General features: G+C 43.5%; 2 protein-coding genes across 4 annotated transcripts; one reads left to right on the top strand and one right to left on the bottom strand.

Annotated features, from left to right (window-relative positions):
* Positions 1 to 1,870: 1,870 nt before the first annotated feature.
* LOC105491622 (protein Tob2-like) lies at positions 1,871 to 2,705 on the bottom strand. Its single transcript, XM_024795992.2, has one exon. The coding sequence runs from the start codon at positions 2,513 to 2,515 to the stop codon at positions 2,168 to 2,170; it is 348 nt and encodes a 115-aa protein (XP_024651760.1). The 5' UTR covers positions 2,516 to 2,705; the 3' UTR covers positions 1,871 to 2,167.
* Positions 2,706 to 8,943: 6,238 nt separating this feature from the next.
* LOC105491621 (zinc finger and SCAN domain containing 9) lies at positions 8,944 to 17,484 on the top strand. Of its 3 annotated transcripts, none has more exons than XM_011758179.2 (4): positions 8,944 to 9,049; positions 11,012 to 11,504; positions 11,688 to 11,817; positions 16,555 to 17,484. In XM_011758179.2, exons 2-4 carry the CDS (start codon positions 11,085 to 11,087, stop codon positions 17,169 to 17,171), a joined length of 1,167 nt encoding a protein of 388 aa, XP_011756481.2. In that variant the 5' UTR covers positions 8,944 to 9,049; positions 11,012 to 11,084; the 3' UTR covers positions 17,172 to 17,484. The 3 variants fall into 3 exon arrangements, with proteins under 3 accessions (XP_011756481.2, XP_024651758.2, XP_024651759.2); XM_024795990.2 differs by lacking the exon at positions 8,944 to 9,049 and adding an exon at positions 14,087 to 14,173 and having other exon boundaries at positions 10,144 to 11,504; positions 16,555 to 17,318; XM_024795991.2 differs by lacking the exon at positions 8,944 to 9,049 and having other exon boundaries at positions 10,147 to 11,504.
* Positions 17,485 to 19,263: the final 1,779 nt, after the last annotated feature.

Genomic DNA, 19,263 nt, shown 5'->3' with positions numbered 1-19,263 from the left:
CCCTGATGCCAAGTGCCCCACTTGCCAAAGAATAAAATGTTTATTACCCTGCTCCCCTGGCTCCTGTCCACCTTTGCCTGGCCTTCTAGGGTTGGAGAAACAAACCCTCTTCTAGCAAAGGCAGAGGAGCAAACACTCTTCTGTGATCCAAACACGTCAGCTGGGAGTGCAGAGTCCCTGTCCAGGACACTACCCCTCACTGTATTAAGGTCCAGTGGGGTTAGGTCAGGGCAGTGAGGGGGATAGTAGGAAGTACTGAGAAGCTCTATCAGGCAGGGGCACAAATGTACTCAAATAACATCTACAACCAAAAGACCAAAAGTATCCATTCCAGGCTCAGGGCTGCCCACTGCAGATGCTGACTCCAGTATCCCACCCTGCTTCCCTTCTCACCCCCATAGGTGCTCAGGTAAGCAGCTTCCTACGGGGCTAAGGTCACACAACAGGACGGTCGAAGTCCAGGGACTTCTCATAGGCATCAGAGGCTTGGGTATTCCCTTTGCCCGTCAGAGCTAACCTATTTTTTTGGTGGAGGTGGTCAAAAACAAAAGTGCAGATCCCTCTGCAGTCTGGAAACCAGTTCCTTCTGCAGTGCTTCTCTCTGGGAGTGTCTTAAGCTTAGCCATAGTGGTGTGACCCCACCACACACACTGTAAAAGGACTGCTAATACTCCTAGCCCACTCCCCAGCCTCACTCATTAATAAGCATTTGTCGCAACCCAGAATCGCATCTACAGAGTAAGTTTCACATGGCTTGGAATCCTTTAAAACTGGACAGCAAACCACACACACACACACACACACACACACACACACCACCTCCCTACCCACAACCTCTGGCCCAGGAGAGAAGAAGCTGCATGAGAGAAAGAAAAGGCCATATGCATCAGTGGCTGGGTGGCCAGGGCCTTGATGATGGTCTGGGCCTGGAGGGAATGGTGACGTGGGGCCTCAGGACAGAGATGACAGGAATTAAACTAGATAAAATGCTAACCTTCCTGTAGCCACAAACATCAGCTCTAGGGTGTGGGGGGTGTCAAGTGGCCAACTGGCAGCTCCTTGTGGCCCAGCCTGAAATGGAGTGGGGGCTGGAGTCAGTCCTATTTTGGTGGCAGGGCCTGAGAAGGCCTGCCAAGATTGGATGGCTTTGAGTGTGAGGATAGCTGGGTGACAGAGGCAGTGACACAGGCCAGCCTCTCCCTGTTCCAGGGAGGGTCAGGCTCCAGCTGCAGCTCTTCCTTCCCTGTGAGCTTGGACACACCAATCCTAAACCAGGAGTGTGAGGAGGAAGGGAGGAACAGGGAGCAGAAATTCATTTCTGGACCATTCTTAGCAAAGGAAGCCACCACTTAAAGATGTTATATAGAGAACTACATGTTAAAAAAACGAAGACAGAAAAAAGAAATATAAAACCCAAACCAACCAAATTACAGGCCGATGGGCGAGTAGTAAGTGGTAGGGGGTAAGTTAAACACATTTTGGTGCTTTGGGAGCCCCTCCCATTCCGTGCCTGCACTAGATCTTTTTTTGTAGAAGTGAGAGTGAGAAAATTGAAAATCTTCTTGTACATTTTTCTTTTCCTTTTTTTTTTTTTTTTTTTGCCTTTCCTTTTCTTTCTCTCTCTTTTCTGTGGTCTTGGGTGCCTGGCCCCAGGGCAGGTAGACGGTCAGTTGGCCAGCACCATGGACTGGAAGGGCTGACTAGGATATTGCATGGTGTTCAGGTTGTAGCTGAGGCCTTCCATGAAGGGTGGTTTCTCCAGGAAGAGGCGGGTGGTGCCACCTCCAAATATCTAGACCATGCAGAAGCTGCTGTTGTTGCAGGTGACAGTCCCACTGCCTCCAAAGGGGGATGGGGTGCCACTGCCCTGGCCATCGGCCCCATCAAAGAAGAAACTGAGCGAGCCGCCACTGTTGTACTTGAGACTGTACGTGGCCTTGGGCAAGAGCTAGGACTGAGGGCCCGGTTGAGCGGGATGAAGTTCAGTGAATGCATAGACAGAGAAAGACTCTTGTGTTTCAACAAGCTGTTGGTGCTGAAGCGGGCCATGGAGGCTACTGTGGTAGCTGCTGGCCACCTGCCTCACCGCTGGCTGCTCCTCTACCACTTGCTGCCCCACCGCTCTTCTTTATCTTCATGGAGCCTAATTTGGTGGCAGCAAAGGAGTCTATGGTGAAGGTGATGGGCTGGCGAGGCAGAGGATGAAGGTGGGGCTGGGTGATGGGAAAAGCATGGCGACGGGGAGTTGGACAAGGAGCTGTCCTGGCTTCCGGTAGGCACGAGTATTCTGGTCGTCAGGGTTGAAACTGCTCTTGATCTCCATGTCCAGCTCTGGGGCCCCGCAGCCCTCACTGTCATCCAGGTACAGCACTTTCACTGCTCCCTTCTCGCCAATCTGGTTGGACACCTCGAAGGGGTCAATCCATATGCTTATCTCCTCAGGCACATTGGCCCACACATCTTCCACTGCCAGGCCACTTCGCTTGGCGGCCAGCTCCCCAAAGGGGTCCACCATCTCCCCAATGTGGACATGGTGGAAGCCAGAGCCCTTCAGCGGTTTGTCAGGATACCAGTGGACTTCTTATTTCTTTTTCAGAAGCGCCAGAGCAGCTTGTTATACAAGAGTAGAAAATGATGAAGTTCAGGGGTACTTTCATCTCAAGCTGCATGGTCCTTTCCTAGGCAGAGAATCAGCACAGGGCCGGTGCACAGCCTTGGGCTCCGGAAGGCTTCGGGTCTCCGCCGCGGCTGGGCGCTCTGCCGGCCTCGGGGCGGCTTCTCCCTCTAGAGTGGCCCTGAGCGCGCGGCGGAGGTCGCTCTGTCTTCCTTCCCCGGAGCCGCGCGGCCGGGGGACGAAGTCCTTTTCGTCGTCGAGGGTTGGGGGACGAAGCAGGCAGCTATGGGTCATGACTCTCAAAAATGATTCTTTCAGCTCTTACTTAGGAGGTCGGGCGGTTGGGGGATGGAGGGCTGGCGGGCGGCGACCGGGCGGGGAGAACAGACCGGAGGGTGGCCCGTGTCGGGGGGCTGAAGAAGCTCCGGGCTGTGGCCGCGGCGCGGTCCTGCCCTCCTGGCCCTGCGTCGCTCGAGCTGCTGGCTTTTCTCCGCGGAAGACCCCCACCTTCCAGCGCCCGGGCCCGAAGTCTATACATTTTTTAAATGTGCATATTCTTTGACGCAGGAATTCTACTTCTAGAAATTTATCCTAGAGACAGACTCACACACGTATTATATGTAAGATAATACGTGTCTGAAGCTCAGCAGCGTTTATAAATGGAAAGTGATAGGAAATATTAATAGCTTAATTGCCCATCAATAAAGGACTGGCTGCATAATGAAATAGTATGCAGCTGTCAAAATAGAGATGCAGCTTTGTATGTATGGCTACAGGAAAAATTTCTACTATTTCTGTAAAATCCCAGGGCAAAATTATATATAAATATTTGCTTCTACATACCTAAAATACCTCTGAAAGGCTGTATAAGAAATGAAGGCTGGGCATGGTGGCTTACACCTGGAATCCTAGCACTTTGGGATGAGGAGGGGAGCATATCACTTGAGCTCAGGAGTTCCAGACCAGCCTGGGCAACACAGTAAAACCCCGTCTTTACTAAAAATACAAAAATTCTTCAGGCATGGTGGTGCATGCCTGTGGTCCCCAGCTACTTGGGGGGCTGAGGTGGGAGAATCTCTTGAGTCTGGGAGGTGGAGGTTGCAGTGAGCTGAGATCGTGCCACTGCACTCCAGCCTTGGTGACAGCACTCCAGCCTTGGCAACAGAGGGAGACCCTGTCTAGAAGAAAAAAAAGAAATCAATACCTTTGGCTGTTTCTAGTGAATGAAATTAGGTGACTAGTGGTAGGAATAGATTGTATATTTTTATTTAACAAATTTTTATTTTGAAAATGTTTAAATATGCAAAAAACACAGAAAATAGACTAGTGCATATCCAGGATCCCTTAATCACAGTTCTGAAATCCATAAAATTCTAAAAACTCCAAATCTTTCCTCCATAAATTTGGCACTACAATCTATCTGAGGGGAAAACCTAAACTTCTTTATAGCCTTTAACTCATTTAAAGTGACTAATCATAAATCTCAAAGCAGAAATATTGAGGTGTTTGATATGCTCTGAAACTCTGCTGGAAGTTACATTATATACAGTGTATGCACATTATCTTTCTAAAATTAAAAAAAACCAAAAACCTGAATTTGGAAACACATCTGCTCCCAAGGGTTTATGTATTTTTAACTTAAAGAAAAGATCACAAGATACAAATTTGGAAAAAGAGAGAAAAGACTGTATTTCTTCTTAAGGGTTACAGCCTGCCAGGTGGCCAAACTGCAGGCTGGGAAGCCTTCCTCCGGCCACATCCAGAGACAGCCACTTTGAAGGAGGAGGGGTTGAAGTGGAAGCTTTATACTGAATGAGTTGACCAAACATACATATTCAACAGGTTAGTGAAGGAGCTATGAATATTCAGGAAGGGGCCATGACACATGCACATTGAACAAACATGCATGTTACATGTTCACTTTGAAGTGGAGACTTAACATTTGCATGTATTACAACTAGGCTCTATATGTCAAATGGTCACTTTAGGACAGGAGAGCACAGAAGTGCGCAATCTCTGTAAAAGGGCTAGAATCAGTCCATGATTGGTCTTATCAGGAGAAAGCTACTGAAATCAGTCTCATGTCCAATCAAAGCTATAGTTACAGTTGATGGAAGAAGGTACAGTTAGTCAGCATCTAGTGTAGCTGCAAATTGTTTGAATATTGCTTATCTCAGGGCCAGTGCTTGTTTAGCTGCCAGAGAAAAAGGAAAACCTGTGTCAGTTAGAATATAGTTTCTTCTTTAAGTGAAAGGATGCATGACTTAACCCTTCCCTGGCATGGACTTAGGTCCTGCTTATAATTTGGTATCTTATTGCCACAAAGAATCTATTCTATCAGTCTAATATCTCTATTTTAACTTTAATGCTGGTCAGTTGTGTCTAAACCACAAAAGGGAGGAGGGTATAATGAGTCGTCGTGTCTGACCTCTCACTCTGTCAGGGCTGGGAATTCAGTTTTTAAGTTTTTTCTGGTATCACTTTTGCCACAAGGGGTCTGTTTAGTTGGCCAGGGTTGGGGTGGGGATTGGATTTTATTTCTAGTTTACGTTATATAATGTGTAATGAATATCTATATACTTATCATTTAGATTTTATAATTGTTCATATTTTGTCATATTTAACTCCCCACCTTTCTTTCTCTCTGCTGAAGTATTTTAAATTAAATTATAGACATCATGGCATACCATCTTTGAATACTTCAGTACCCATCCCTAAAAAGTAAGAACATTTTCCTGCAAAACTACAATATCGTCATCACACATAACAAAATTTAAAATAGCACAGAGATTTTTCAATGCATGCCCTTTTGTACCTCTTATATTTTGAATCCTTGGCTATGTAACTTATTCAATAAACAATACAATTTAAAATTAAAAATAAACTGAATAAGACCTTTAATACTTAAAATTGCCAGAAAGCTATGGGAGCTGCTCAAGGCACCATTAAGGGACAGGAAAGGATTTACAAGAACAAGTTGAACCGTCTCAAAAAAAAAAAAAAAAAAAAGGAAAAAACCGAATCATTATATTTTAATGCCCACCTAAGTTGAGGCTGGTGTAAGTGGGGCTTTCAACAAGTCAGTACTGACAGAGCATGGTAGGTATGAAAAGTCAATCCAAATCCCAAAGTGTCTATTGCTTTGAAGAAAAGTTTTGTCCTCTCCATCATGGAAAGAGTTGAATGTAATCAATTTACCATCAGGTGACTGGCTGTTTCCACTGTGATATTACATCATATCTAGGGATTAGGATTGGTTTTGGCTCTTGCAAACTGGATTTCAACAGAAAAGCTTTTGTCTTGTTTTTTGAGCCTATGTACGGCCTTCATCATGGCAGGCATGGTCCCTATGTTCAAAAGTTTCTTGAGCAAATGCTGAAATAGCTGAAAAAAGAGTTGCTGATATCCATAGAGCAGATTGTTAAGCAACAAAACTTGGGTCTGCTTCTCCAGTGCAGCAAAGCCAAACATTGACACTAGGATTTGCAGTGAGAGAAAGTAAGGCATTTATTGCAGAGCACCAAGCAAGGTTAATGGGCCACTAACACTTAAGATCTGAAATCTTTGTAAGATGGCTTACAAGCAAGAGTTTTTAAGCCATGGATGAGGGGGTTCTCCAATGTGAGTTAAAGGCTGGAAAATTTCTAGGACTTCCTTATCCATCTTCTGGTTCCTGTTTGTCAAGGTCTATATGACAGTGACCAACATTTTCCATCTGGTGGAGGTCCTGGTTTCTGAAAAACAACTCAACTCAAGGACATATGTCAACATGTTATCTTTAGTTTCTATAAGGAAACAAACATCTCATGACTGACTCACTTGAGTGACTATTGTTTGTGCTATTATTATCTTCTTGCTTAGCAGGTTATTAATTTATTTCCCTAGTTGCTGGTTGCAGGGTGCCCGGAATTTCCCTTGAAGGGACTCACAATTTTTCCTTTATTTTCAAGCTTAAGGAGGGATCCCAGTAGGCTGTGAAGAGGAGGAGTCCATGTTCTCTTTCAACATCATCTTGTTCACTTGCTTACTGAAACCCTCTGACACAGTAGGTTAATGAAGATTCATATAGGATACAAATATTTGTACATTTGGTATCCATTCTAAGAGATCTATCCACATGCGAGCTAGTTCCATCAATAACCTCTTTGTCACCAATCCTCCAAGTCCTTCCTTCCTTCCTTCTTCCCTCCCTCCTTCTTTTCCTTTCTTTCTCCCTTTCTCTCTCTTTCTTTCTTTCTTTCTTCTTTTCCTTCCTTCCTTCCTTCTTTGCTTCCTTCCTTCTTGCTTGCCCTTTCTTTCTTTTTCTTTTTTTGCTTTATTTCATTTTAATTTTTTTTAGCTTATGGCATAACCCACAGCAGAGTTAGTATCTCAATACATCTGCTTCTAGATTCAGGTAATCCTCAACCTTTTGGACTGATTTTGCAGTCAGTATTTCTTGTCTTTGAGTTGGTATGGCATTTTCAATATTCAGTGGGGATTTCCAATTATAAGTTAAAAATAATCTCTTCTGTCCCAGGACACTCATCAAAGTATTGCTATAGTGGAATCTTCCCCGAAACAGACAAATGAAAGCTAGTCTCTATCAGGGCTGTTTAACCACTGTGAAGTCCAATGTGCTGCCCACTTGACTCTGAGCTGGAGCCTGCCTGAGCCCTATAGTTGACCCACTTAGCAAACACGTATAAACCAGTGAGAGACCCTAACCAACTGCCAGTGAGACATTTAAGAAGTTTCATACAAATATTAAATCGCGTTTACTTGTCACAGATGGTCATCCAAAATGGAAAAGAATAACATATTTAAATAGTCTATTCAAGTCCAAGAGAAGTTGAGCATTTACTTTCATTTCATAGTTTGTTAGGAAAGTTTGTAATGAGGGATTTGCAAGTGAACATGTTATGGTGGAAAAAGTGATGTGAATTTTTGAGCAAACTTTCTGCATGTTAGTGCTCTTGATGATTATATACTTACTGGATATTTGAAAGAAATAGAAGTAAAGCATAAAACTCAGGTTTATTTAATGCCCTCAGAAGGCTAGGCTGAGGAAAACAATAAAGAAATTTTCAGAGCTACTACCGTTTTGGAGTTTAAACAGATCATGGAGCCTCCATTAACACACAAGATACTTTCTTACTGCTTTAATAAAATAAATGATAAGATTCTGTTAAAACAAACAGAATATAGTTTAATCTATGTAGCACCATCATTCTAGTTGGCATAGTAAAACTGATGAATGACTAATAGCACCTACAATTATGCTCTTTTGTACCAATAAAGTTTATTTAAGGCTGGGCATGGTGGCTCATGCCTGTAATTCCAGCACTTTGACAGGCCGAGGTGGGAGGATCGCTTGAGGCCAGAAGTTAGACACCAGCCTGGCCAAGAAATCGAGACACTGATCTCTACCTCCCCCCGCCAAAAAAAAAGCTGGGCAAGGTGGTGTGTGACTGTAGTCCCAGCTACTCAGGAGGCTGAAGCAGGATTGCTTGAGCCAGGAGTTGGAGTCTGCAGTGAGCTATGATGGTGCCACTGCACTCCAGCCTGGGTGACAAATTTATTTAATTGGTTTTGGTTTGATTTTGTATTATCATATTACTAAAACTCCAGAAAACTTTTATAGCAAAAACAAACAAACAAACAAAAAAACAAAAAGAAGAAAGAAAGAAAAGGAAAGGAGGATAGGAGAAAGGCAGGAAGGGAGGGAAGGAGGTAGGAAAAGAGGAAGGGAGAGAGGAAAGAAGGCAGGCAGGCAGGCAAGCAGATGCCTAAATAAAGAATATGTAGGGGCCTGGACAAATAAATTGCTTTATGGACTATTATGCACCCATAGAATAAGTTAGACCTACATGATGAGTAAAACTGTTTAGGATATATGAAGTGAAAACGTTAAAATAAGCAGGGGAGAAAAGGCTAAATATAAAATAATGCCGCCGTGTGTGAGAGGATCACAATGATATACAAATTCCAGGCTAACGGTGGCAAGTGGTTGCCTCAGGGAATGGGACTAAGGAGGGGTAGGTGGGGTTTGACATTTTACTTTATTAATTTTGGTATTGTCTGAGGGTTTTTTAAACCATAAATAATGTATTAATTTTAAAAATGCTTTTAAAATCAGCATTTTCAATAGTTAACGGTCTATGCTTCATCAACGTTTTCCGTTTAAAACCTGTGTGCGGCCCATACACGTATGACATTCTGTTTATGTGATTCACTGGGGAAAAAGAACTGGACGCCAGGAAATTAGGGGTTGAGCCCGAGGCAAGGTGGACGCCGGACAACGAGACACGGAATCCTAGACCGGCCCGGAAGTGCCTCTGCTCGTCCGCCTTCGAGGAGGGGTGGGCATCTTCCCCGCCCGACCATTGTTCGTGCAGCGCGCCTAGCAACCCCGGGCCGGTAACCCCCTCTCCGTCCTCGCGCGTTCCGGGTCTCGTGAGTTGGCTGTGGGGGCCGGGAATGGAGGAGTGTTGGGGAGGGTGGGGCTGGGAAAGGGGTGTGGGAAGTGAACCTCAGCCTCTGGGAAGTGGGAGACGGAGGAGGGGGCGGCGGTCAGTGCCGGCCGGCTTCAGGCGTCCCCTAGACCAGGGTGGTCATCCCCAGCTGTGGGGACATTGTACAAGAAAGGGTTGTAGGAGGACTGCGAGGCGAAAGGGTCACCTCGGTGAATAACGACAACAGGCTTAGGACTCAGGGAAAGAAACCCCCGGGAGAGGAAGTTAAGGACAGTTAAGACTTTGGCAGCCTTCAAGATGGAGAGTCCGTATACCCTCTCACCTCTAGATTCTAAAAGCAAATTAACGGGCGTTGAATGGACTGGTTTTAAAGTGCAGAATGTGACAGTTCCCGATTTCCTTAGTTCTTTGATTCTCAAACCTTATAATACATACAAATCACTGAGGAGCCCGTTAAAGGTGCATATTCTGGGGCTCCCTGTACTTCTCTCCACCTCCCAATTCAGATTCCCCAGATGTCTGCCACAGAGCCTGTCAAGCTGCAGTTAAGCTGCTGAGCTGTGCTTTCTGACATTTTGGAGACCCACATTTTGGGAACACCCCCGGGGTTTCAGGCGCTGCCCGGGTCTCTGGAGAAAACTTCTCCCTTGGGCTTCTTTGGCTTCTTAGGCTTCTTAGGATTGTCCTCACAAAGAAGTTGACCTTGGGCAATCTACTTAACTTTCCCTGGCTTCCATTTCTTATCTAATGAAATAATTATTACAATAAAACCTCAGTGGGTAATTGTGAGGATGAAATATGGTCTTGTATCTGAAAGCCTATTGTAGACTTGTGCAATGTTGACTGTTACTCTTAAGTAGCAGCAGGGCGGTGTGGAAAGCTCCAGGGCTTAGAATCCACCCAAGCCTTTCTTTCTGTAAATTTAGTGTAAATAATACCAACTTTAAATGGTTGTTTTGAAGATTAATTTAAGAAAACTGAAGTAAACAGTAAAGTAAATGTTGGTTCATTCATTTAGTCGACAGTAATAGTATTTCCATTTATTCTTTTTTTTTTTTTTTTTTTTTTTTTTTTTGAGACGGAGTCTCGCTCTGTCGCCCAGGCTGGAGTGCAGTGGCGCGATCTCGGCTCACTGCAAGCTCCGCCTCCCGGGTTCACGCCATTCTCCTGCCTCAGCCTCCCGAGTAGCTGGGACTACAGGCGCCCACAACCGCGCCCGGCTAATTTTTTTTGTATTTTTAGTAGAGACGGGGTTTCACCGTGGTCTCGATCTCCTGACCTTGTGATCCGCCCGCCTCGGCCTCCCAAAGTGCTGGGATTACAGGCGTGAGCCACCGCGCCCGGCTCCATTTATTCTTTCTCTAATTTGATGTTTATACAGTGAGCTCAAACTTTTTATTCAGACTTTCTGAGTGATCTGTGCAGTGCCTAATTCATGGGCTGTTTTCCTCCACGAACTCTGTAAAGTATTATTGCTATTTCTTTTTCACATAAAGAAACAAAGACTGAAAGAAGATTTAAAAACTTGGCACAAGGTCACACAATTAGTAAATGTTAGGATCAGAATAAAACCTAGGTCTGGGTCAGGTGTGATGGCTGACACCTGTAATCCCAGCACTTTGGGAAGCCAAGGTGGGAGGATCGCTTAAACCCAGGAGTTTGAGGTTGCAGTGAGCTGTGATTATGCCACTGCACTCCAGCCTGGGAAACAGAGTGAAATTCCCCATTTTTAAAAAAGAAAGAAAGAAAGAAAACCCATATCTGGGTAACTTAAAAGCCTATACTCTTTGCACATTATGAATATATATATATTTCCATTATTTCCATCCCAAATCACTTTTCAGAGGAGAGCTTTAGGGCCTATGATAAATGCTTATATTATCAGTTTCTGTCATCAGTTATTGTCATTTTTCCATATAAATAATTTATTTTTACTGCTTAGGCAGGCGCCTCCAAGGTTTGTCTTGAAGCATAGCTGCAGTTGGAGGGTACCTTTTAAGCTGTTCAAGGTCAAGATGAATACAAACTCAAAGGAGATTTTATCCCTGGGTGTTCAAGTTCCCCAGGCATGGGAAGAACTTCTGACAATGAAAGTGGAAGCAAAAAGTCACCTCCAAAGGCAGGAATCCAGACTGAAACGCAATAATCCACTGGCAAGGGAAATCTTCCGAAGGCACTTTCGACAGCTGTGCTACCAAGAGACCCCTGGACCAAGGGAGGCTCTTACCCGACTCCAGGAACTTTGCTACCAGTGGTTGAGGCCACATGTGAGCACAAAGGAGCAGATTTTGGATCTGCTGGTGCTGGAGCAGTTTCTGTCCATCCTGCCCAAGGAGCTCCAGGGCTGGGTGAGGGAACACTGTCCAGAGAGTGGAGAAGAGGCTGTGATTTTGCTGGAGGATCTGGAGAGAGAGCTCGATGAACCACAACATGAGGTAGGAAGGGAGATTTGCTAGAGAAAAAAGTGTATTTTGGCATGCCAAGAATTGTATCCTCTGCTTTGTGTCTCCTTGACATTGGTGACAAAATACTCTCCTTCCTGTTTCCTTCTTTTTTGGAAGTGTTTATTTCAGATAGTTAATTTCTTCAAAAGTCAAATCTTGTCTTTTTGTCTCCAGATGGTAGCCCACAGACACAGACAAGAAGTCCTCTCTAAAGAGATGGTGCCTCTAGCAGAGCAGACACCACTGATTCAGTCCCAGCCCACACGTGACTCTGCTCAGAAGTGCCATTCTATTGGAGAGACAGGTGAGGGACAGCATTTATTTGATGTTGAACGAATCTTGCCTGGTCAAGCAAAAACAAACAATAAACCCAGAGCTGGGAAAACAGGAGATCCAAAGACTCCTTACCAGATAGCAGCAATGTTCAGTGCTTCTTAGACCCTAGTGTGCTCATCTTTGACCCTTCTCCCTGTGTGCAGACTTCTCTCTGAGTACCATCCTGGAAGCTCTCTGGACTTCTGATGCATGATACATGAGGAAGGCTTTCAGGGATCGCTGTGGAGCACAGCTTCAGAGAATGGACTTCAAGGTTTGACAGACAGGTTCAGATCCTGGCATCGCCTCATGGAAGCTGCTTGTATTGGGCAGATTACTTAACCACTTGACCTCAGATCCCTCTTCTACAAAATGGGGTTGATAATAGCTTTGGTTTAGTCTACTTGCGCTGCCTTAAGAGAATACCACAGACTGGTTGTCTTTAACAGAAATTTATTTTCTCACATTTCTGAAGGCTAGTAGTCCAAGATCAAGATGCTTTCAGGTTTGGTTTCTGGTGAGGCCTCTTCCTGGCTTATAGATGGCCATCTTCTTGCTGTATCCTCACATGGCCTTTCTTTGTGTGCATACAGAGAGAGAGGAAGCTCTCTCATCTTCTTATAAGGACAGATACCATTCCTACCAGATAGAGCCCTACCTTATAACCTCATTCAACTTTTAGTACCTCCCTCAAGACCCTATCTTCAACTATAATCATATTGAGGGTTAGGACCTCAACATATGTGAGGGAATACAATTTAGTCCATAACCAGTATGTACCTCAGAAAGTCATTGTGAGCATCAAATACAAACAATTTCTGAAAAGCACCTGGCATGCATTATGCTTAATACATGGTCGCTATTGCCACAAATCACCACTGCCACCCTTGCTGATTTGGGTTCATAGTTGCAGTAGAAAGATATGAGATATGCTTAGTAAGTGGCAGACTGTATGAGAGAATCCAGTGAAATCAGACTTTACCATTTCCTTCTCTGTAATCTTCTGAATGGTGGCAGTGGCCACCCTTGTGGATATAGATCTGAGCACTTGGGACTGAGTCAGCTGCTTCCCCATTCTAGCCCTCCCTGCAGGAATTATCTCCAGCTTGTCTGATTTCCCACACACAAAATCATACCCTCTTACTGACTTTTTGTTAATCTTCTGACAATCAATCTGTAGCAAGGTTCTGCTGTTTTCAGTTTCGTATTACCCCCATATGTATCAAAGCTGCAAATTCCCTTGCCTCTTTGTCTCTAGCTTCTATTTATTTCATTTACCCTAGCAATTATGGATTTCTGTTACATGGAACACATCTCTCGATTTAAATTAAAGTGTATGTGTTGAGTAAATTCTGTGCAGACCTTCCTGTAGCTCCCATGACTTTATCAGATTAAAATTGCTTCTGATATCATTTTTCCTCTTTATGAGCATCTTTCCAGTCAATTAATTTCTTTCTTCTTCCTCTCTCTATGAACTTGGACCTTTTATTTTCTAGCCACTTCTTTTCTTCTACCTTCCAAACTGCATCGAGAACCCTGCTGAGAACCCCCTTTTCCAAGAAGCACATCTACATTTTCCATCTGTCCACTCATCTATCCATCTATCATTCAGCAAGTGTTTATTAAGCATCTACTATGGCTGTAGGAGAGTATCCAGAGGGCATCTAGAGATTGTAGAGTTCTCCTTGTAGAATATCAGTGCAGGTATGTGTTACAAATTTAGGTAAAGCCAATATTATAAAACAACATAGTGTTTGAAATTACAAGGACCAAATTCAAGTTCCAGCTTTTCAAATTCTTAGTCAAGCAGTATTTAATAGGTAAGTTTGAGTTTCTTTTTAAGTAATGCTGATTATTTAAAAATCCAAATAATACAAAAGTTTATATAGTAAAAAATGAAAGTTCTGCACATCTTACCTACTCCCTAGAGGTAACTACTCTTGTCACTTTGCTGCATATTTTCCAGATGTTTCTCTCTATAGTCTGTTTACCCATATATAGGTATCTTGCCATATTTTTCTATAGTTCTTTAAAGAGATGAGATAATAACATCAAGGAGTTTTGTGGTGAGTCAGTTTGATAATATATTTGAAAGTGCTTCATAAGTCATGAAAGTTATATAAATGGTAATCATTAAAAGGTGGGAAATGTCCGAGTTTTTATATTCTACCCAGCTCCCTTATGGATTTCACATTTAATACGAAGTTTGAGCAAAAGGGCACTACTGATCCCACTTGGGGCCCATCTCTTCTCTACAGACACATTTTTATTTTCCAAACCTGTTGTGATCCCCCAGCTAAAAGGAGGAGGAGAACCACAGCCTAACAACAGAGGAGTCCTAAGAGGTACTTATTCTTGTGTGTGAGAGACAGGACAGTTAGATGTGGGAGAAAGAGGTAAATATTTTGGTCAAAAGAGGAGGTCCGGCTCTGTTGTCCGTGGCCTTTTTCTGGGTTGCAAAGTGAAATCAGACCTGGGGAACCCAAGACATCTAAGGATACCATAGCATCTGCTCTTTAGTGTTTAGACAGTTTGGGTCTGTTTCTCTCCATTCTTACCTTCAATTCCTCCAAGCAGAAAGGGTTTGATTGGGTTGGCTGGACACTGTTCATTATGGACCAGTCCTGTGTGGCAGCCTTTGCTCCAGATGCCAGTTCCTGGGCCAGTTGGTTGAGGCCATAGTAGTAGAATTGGTTTCAATCTTTTCCCTTTTATTTGTTCAATCATTCAACAAATATTTTTTGAGCAACTACTGTGTGCCAGGCATGATTCTCAGGGATAAAACAGAAGGATCCTCCTCTCATAGAGATTAGATTGTAGCAAGAGGGAGACAATAATAAATATAAAGGTAAAGAGATGATACAGTGTGTTAGAAGGTGATGAGACTATGGAATAAGGCAAAAATAGAACAGGATAAGGGAGATTAAGAGTGCTATGGATAAGGCAAACAGATAATGATATTAAATAGAAGAATTAAGATAGACCTCATTGAGAAGGTGAGTTGAACAGAGACTTGAAGGAAGCGAGAGAGTGGGCCTTGCTTTCATTTGAGGTGAGAAGTTTCCAGGAAGAGAGAAGCACTAGAGCAAAGGTCTTATGATGGGAATGCACCTTGGATAGTTGTGGATTTGAAAGTCATATAATATGGTAGTCCCTACTATTTAAGGGGATACATTCCAAGACCCCCAGTAGATGCCTGAAACCAAAGCAAACACTGAATGAACTCTGTAATACTATTTTTTTCCTATACATACCTAAGATAAAGTTTAATTTATAAATTAGGCATAGTAAGAGATTAACAACAATAATAATAAAATGGAACAATTATAATAATATGCCAGCCTCACTACTTTTGCACTTTGGGGCCATTATTAAGTAAAATAAGGGGTATGTCAACACAAGCACTGTGACACTGCAACAGTCAATCTGATAACCAAGATGGCTACTAGGTGTGCAACAGGCAGGCAGCATGTACAGAGCGGATATGCTGGACAAAAGGAGGACTCAATGTCCTGGGTGAGACAGAGCCAGATGGCATGGGATTTCATCATACTAGTCAGAATGGTGCCAAATTTGAAACTTAAGAATTGTTTGTGCCAGGCACGGTGGCTCATGCCTGTAGTGCCAGCACTTTGGGAGGCCAAGGCAGATGGATCATGAGGCCAGGAGTTCAAGACCAGCCTGGCCAGCATGGTGAAATCTCATCTCTACTAAAAATACAAAAAAAAAAAATTAGCTGGGCATGGTGGCATGTGCCTGTATTCCCAGCTACTCAGGAGGCTGAGGCAGGAGAATCACTTGAACCCAGGAAGCGGAGGTTGCAGTGAGCCAAGATCACACCACTGCACTGCAGCCTGGGCGACAGAGTGAGGCTTCATCTCAAAAAAAAAAAAAGAAAAAAAGAATTGTTTGCTTCTGGAATCTTCCATTTAATATATGTGAACTGTGGTTGACTGTGGGTAGCTGAAACTTTGTAGGGTAAAACCACAGATAAGTGGGGACTACTGTGCTGCCTGAAGCACCTAGAATAGTAGAAGTTTAATACTTGTTCTGAAAATGAATGAATGAATACATTAAGTAACTTTCCTTGGAAAGGGTAACTTTGAGGTTATCTCAGAAAGGAGAGAGAGGTCTAAGGGAAGATCCAGAGAAGCCACCCTGATCTTTACCCATCTCTCCCCATGAAAAAGTATAAAAAAAAACTGCCAACTGGGTGCAGTGGCTCATGCCTTTAATTCCAGCATTTTGGGAGGCCGAGGTGGGTGGACCACCTGAGGTCAGGAGTTCAAGACCAGGATATCCAACATGGCAAAACCCCATCTGTACTAAAAATACAAAATTAGTTGGGCATGGGGGTGTGTGCCTGTAGTTTCAACTACTTGGGAGGCTGAGGCAGGAGAATCGCTTGAACCGGGGAAGTGGAGGCCGCAGTGAGCTGAGATCACACCATTGCACTCCAGCCTGGGCTCCACAGCAACACTCTGTCTCAAAAAAACAAAACAAAACAAAAAAACAACTCCCCAGTTGAAGTCTACGTGGGGATGGACTGACCTGCATTTTGCCAAAGAGGGCAAACTTTCCTCCTTACCTAGGGGAAGGTGTTACCACACTAGCCCTTCTGTTTCTAGCCCACTTGCTTTCCTTTGATATATTTTTATAGACATAGTCACCTTCCCATATGCTCAGGGAACAAGTGACGTTTACCTAGCCTTTTTCTTTGTTTCAGATGAAATAACCAAGACTGAGGACAGACAGTTGGTGCTAAGGAAAGACTGTCCTAAGATAGTGGAACCACATGGGAAAATGTTTAATGAGCAGACCTGGGAGCTATCACAGCAGGATCCCCCACATGGAGAAGTTGGTGAACATACGGACAGGATAGAGAGGCAGTGGGGAAATCTCTTAGGAGAGGGGCAACACAAATGTGATGAATGTGGGAAGAGCTTTACTCAGAGCTCAGGTCTCATTCGACATCAAAGAATTCACACTGGAGAAAGACCTTATGAATGTAATGAGTGTGGGAAAGCCTTCAGTCGAAGTTCTGGTCTTTTTAATCACCGAGGAATCCACAATATACAGAAACGGTATCACTGTAAGGAGTGTGGGAAGGCCTTCAGTCAGAGTGCAGGTCTTATCCAGCATCAGAGAATCCACAAAGGAGAAAAGCCATATCAGTGCAGCCAGTGCAGTAAGAGCTACAGTCGGCGTTCATTTCTCATTGAACATCAGAGAAGCCACACAGGGGAGCGACCTCACCAGTGCATTGAATGTGGGAAAAGCTTTAATCGACACTGCAACCTCATTCGCCATCAGAAGATCCACACACTGGCTGAGCTGGTCTAGGGCTTGCTATGAGCAAGTTTTCCAGATCACCAGCCAAGTCATGTGGGGTAGCTTGAGGTTAGAAAATGCCTCTCTCTTCCTTTCTCCATTAAGTGTGTTTGAAACAAATAATGACTTACGGCCCAGGGACTTCCTAAAAGGAAAGTTGGGTGTTTGAAGCTACTGTTTTCCCTTTTGTTCGTTTTACCTCTTTCTTATTCTTACTAATTGTGTCCCTCTTATTTATTATTTATTATTATTATTTTTTTGAGATGGCTGCTAAACCCTTCTAATAATATAATAAATGGCACTGCCAGAGCCAGCATGCCTGAAAGATTTGGTGTCTGTGTTTAATTACAAAGGATAACAGAGTTCTACTGATGGTTTATAACAATTGGGTCTTTGGTGTTCCCCGTGACCAGGGTCTACACTATAAACACCTTTTCCACCTTACTGCTTCTCTCTGATACCTATGTGACTCTCCCTTGGAAAGTGACCAGCATGGGCTGTGTGTTTCAGTGTCTGCAGTGTGTGTCCACTTACTTAACCATAGTTGGTCCTCACAACAGCCATACAGGGAAATGAGCGTTACCATTATCCCATTTTACAGGTGAGGACTCTAAGGCTCAGAAAATCCAGGCATCAGAGCCAAGGCTGAAACCCTGAACTTTTGTTTTTAGTAATGCTTTAATTTTGGAATAATTTTAGACTTATAGAAATGTTGCAAAGATAGAGTTCTCATATTCCCTTCACCTAGATTCCCCTAACGTTAACTTAAAACATCACATCTTTTTAGTTAAACCTTGTCTTTTAACTCCAAATCTCAATTTCTTTACGAAGTCATGCTTCATACTGATATCAGATTTCTACATTTTAGTTACCTGGAACTCCCTCAGAGTTTTTCTATCACAACTTCAATGTTAGAAAGTGATCTGTATCCTGAGTACCAGGCCACATCAGAAAACTGGATTAATCCAGATAAGATGCTAGCTACTGTCCGAAATGTCGTCAGTCTTTCTCTTCTGTTTCCTTGGCCTAAGTCTAGAGAAAAAAAAATTCTTCCCTGTATAGATCTTTAAGAAAATCAATTGTACGCCAGGCGTGGTGGTACAAGCCTATAATCCCAGAGCTTTCGGAGGCCAAGGCAGCAGTATTGCTTGAGGCCAGGAGTTCGAGACCAGTCTGTGCAACATAGTGAGACCCTGTTTCTACAAAAAAAAAAAAAATTTAAATGGCTGGGTGTGGTGGTATGTGCCTGTAGTCCCCAGATAGGAGGTTGAGGTGACAGGATCACTTGAACCCAGGAGTTTGAGATGGCAGTGATCATGCCACTGCACTCCAGCCTGGCCACAGAGAGAGACCCTGTCTCAAAACAAAACAAAACAAAAACCCAGAAACCTTGTCTCAAAAAAAAAAAATTCAGTTATGCTGCCTCCATCAGAAAATGTAAAAAGGAAGAAAATTTTTTTAAAAACCGGAGAAGACTTACGTAGCCTTAAATGTTCTGCCCCAGAGGAGACTCTCTCAGTGAAGTTTACTCATGGAGAAGAGGAATCTCCCCTTCTTAGGACTAAAGACTTGAGACTTGAGGTTTTCCAAGGTCCTTTGCCTGCCCTCCCTTACTCCCTTTTATGATTACTAAGGCTGCAACCCCATCTCTGTCCTTTCATCTATTTGATTTAAATGTTCAGAGGTTTCCTGACAGATGGAAAAGGAAAAATGCTGCAATTTGCTTAGGATGAGTCCATACACAGTTGAGTTTTGCACTGTTTTCAGTAACTCCTAAATGTTTTGCAGAGCAGCCAACTCCAGAATTGGGGATTGTATAATTTAACTTTTTTATATAAGATTCAAACAGAAGTGGAATAGCATAGTGAACCCCATGAACTTGTTGACGAAAAGAGTCAAACTCTCTAAAATATTTGAAGAGACTTATTCTGAGCCAAATGCAAGTGACCATGGCCTGTGACACAGCCCTCAAGGGGGTCCTCAGAACACGTGCCCAAGGTGGTCAGGGTACAGCTTGGTTTTATATATTTTAGGGAGGCATGAAACATCAATCAAATACATTTAAGAAATAGATTGGTTTGGTTCAGAAAGGCGGGATAACTCA

The sequence above is a fragment of the Macaca nemestrina genome, chromosome 5, assembly GCF_043159975.1.
Source record: "Macaca nemestrina isolate mMacNem1 chromosome 5, mMacNem.hap1, whole genome shotgun sequence".
NCBI lineage: Eukaryota > Metazoa > Chordata > Mammalia > Primates > Cercopithecidae > Macaca > Macaca nemestrina.
Note: the sequence above shows the minus strand (reverse complement) of the source record. Positions and strands in the feature narration are given on the sequence as shown.

Coding starts and splice junctions, on each gene's coding strand:
- LOC105491622 (XM_024795992.2), bottom strand. CDS start 2,515: ATGGTGGACCCCTTTGGGGAGCTGGCCGCCAAGCGAAGTGGCCTGGCA.
- LOC105491621 (XM_024795990.2), top strand. CDS start 10,866: ATGAATATATATATATTTCCATTATTTCCATCCCAAATCACTTTTCAG. Junction 11,505..11,687: donor TCGATGAACCACAACATGAG/GTAGGAAGGGAG, acceptor TTTTGTCTCCAG/ATGGTAGCCCACAGACACAG. Junction 11,818..14,086: donor CCATTCTATTGGAGAGACAG/GTGAGGGACAGC, acceptor TCTTCTCTACAG/ACACATTTTTATTTTCCAAA.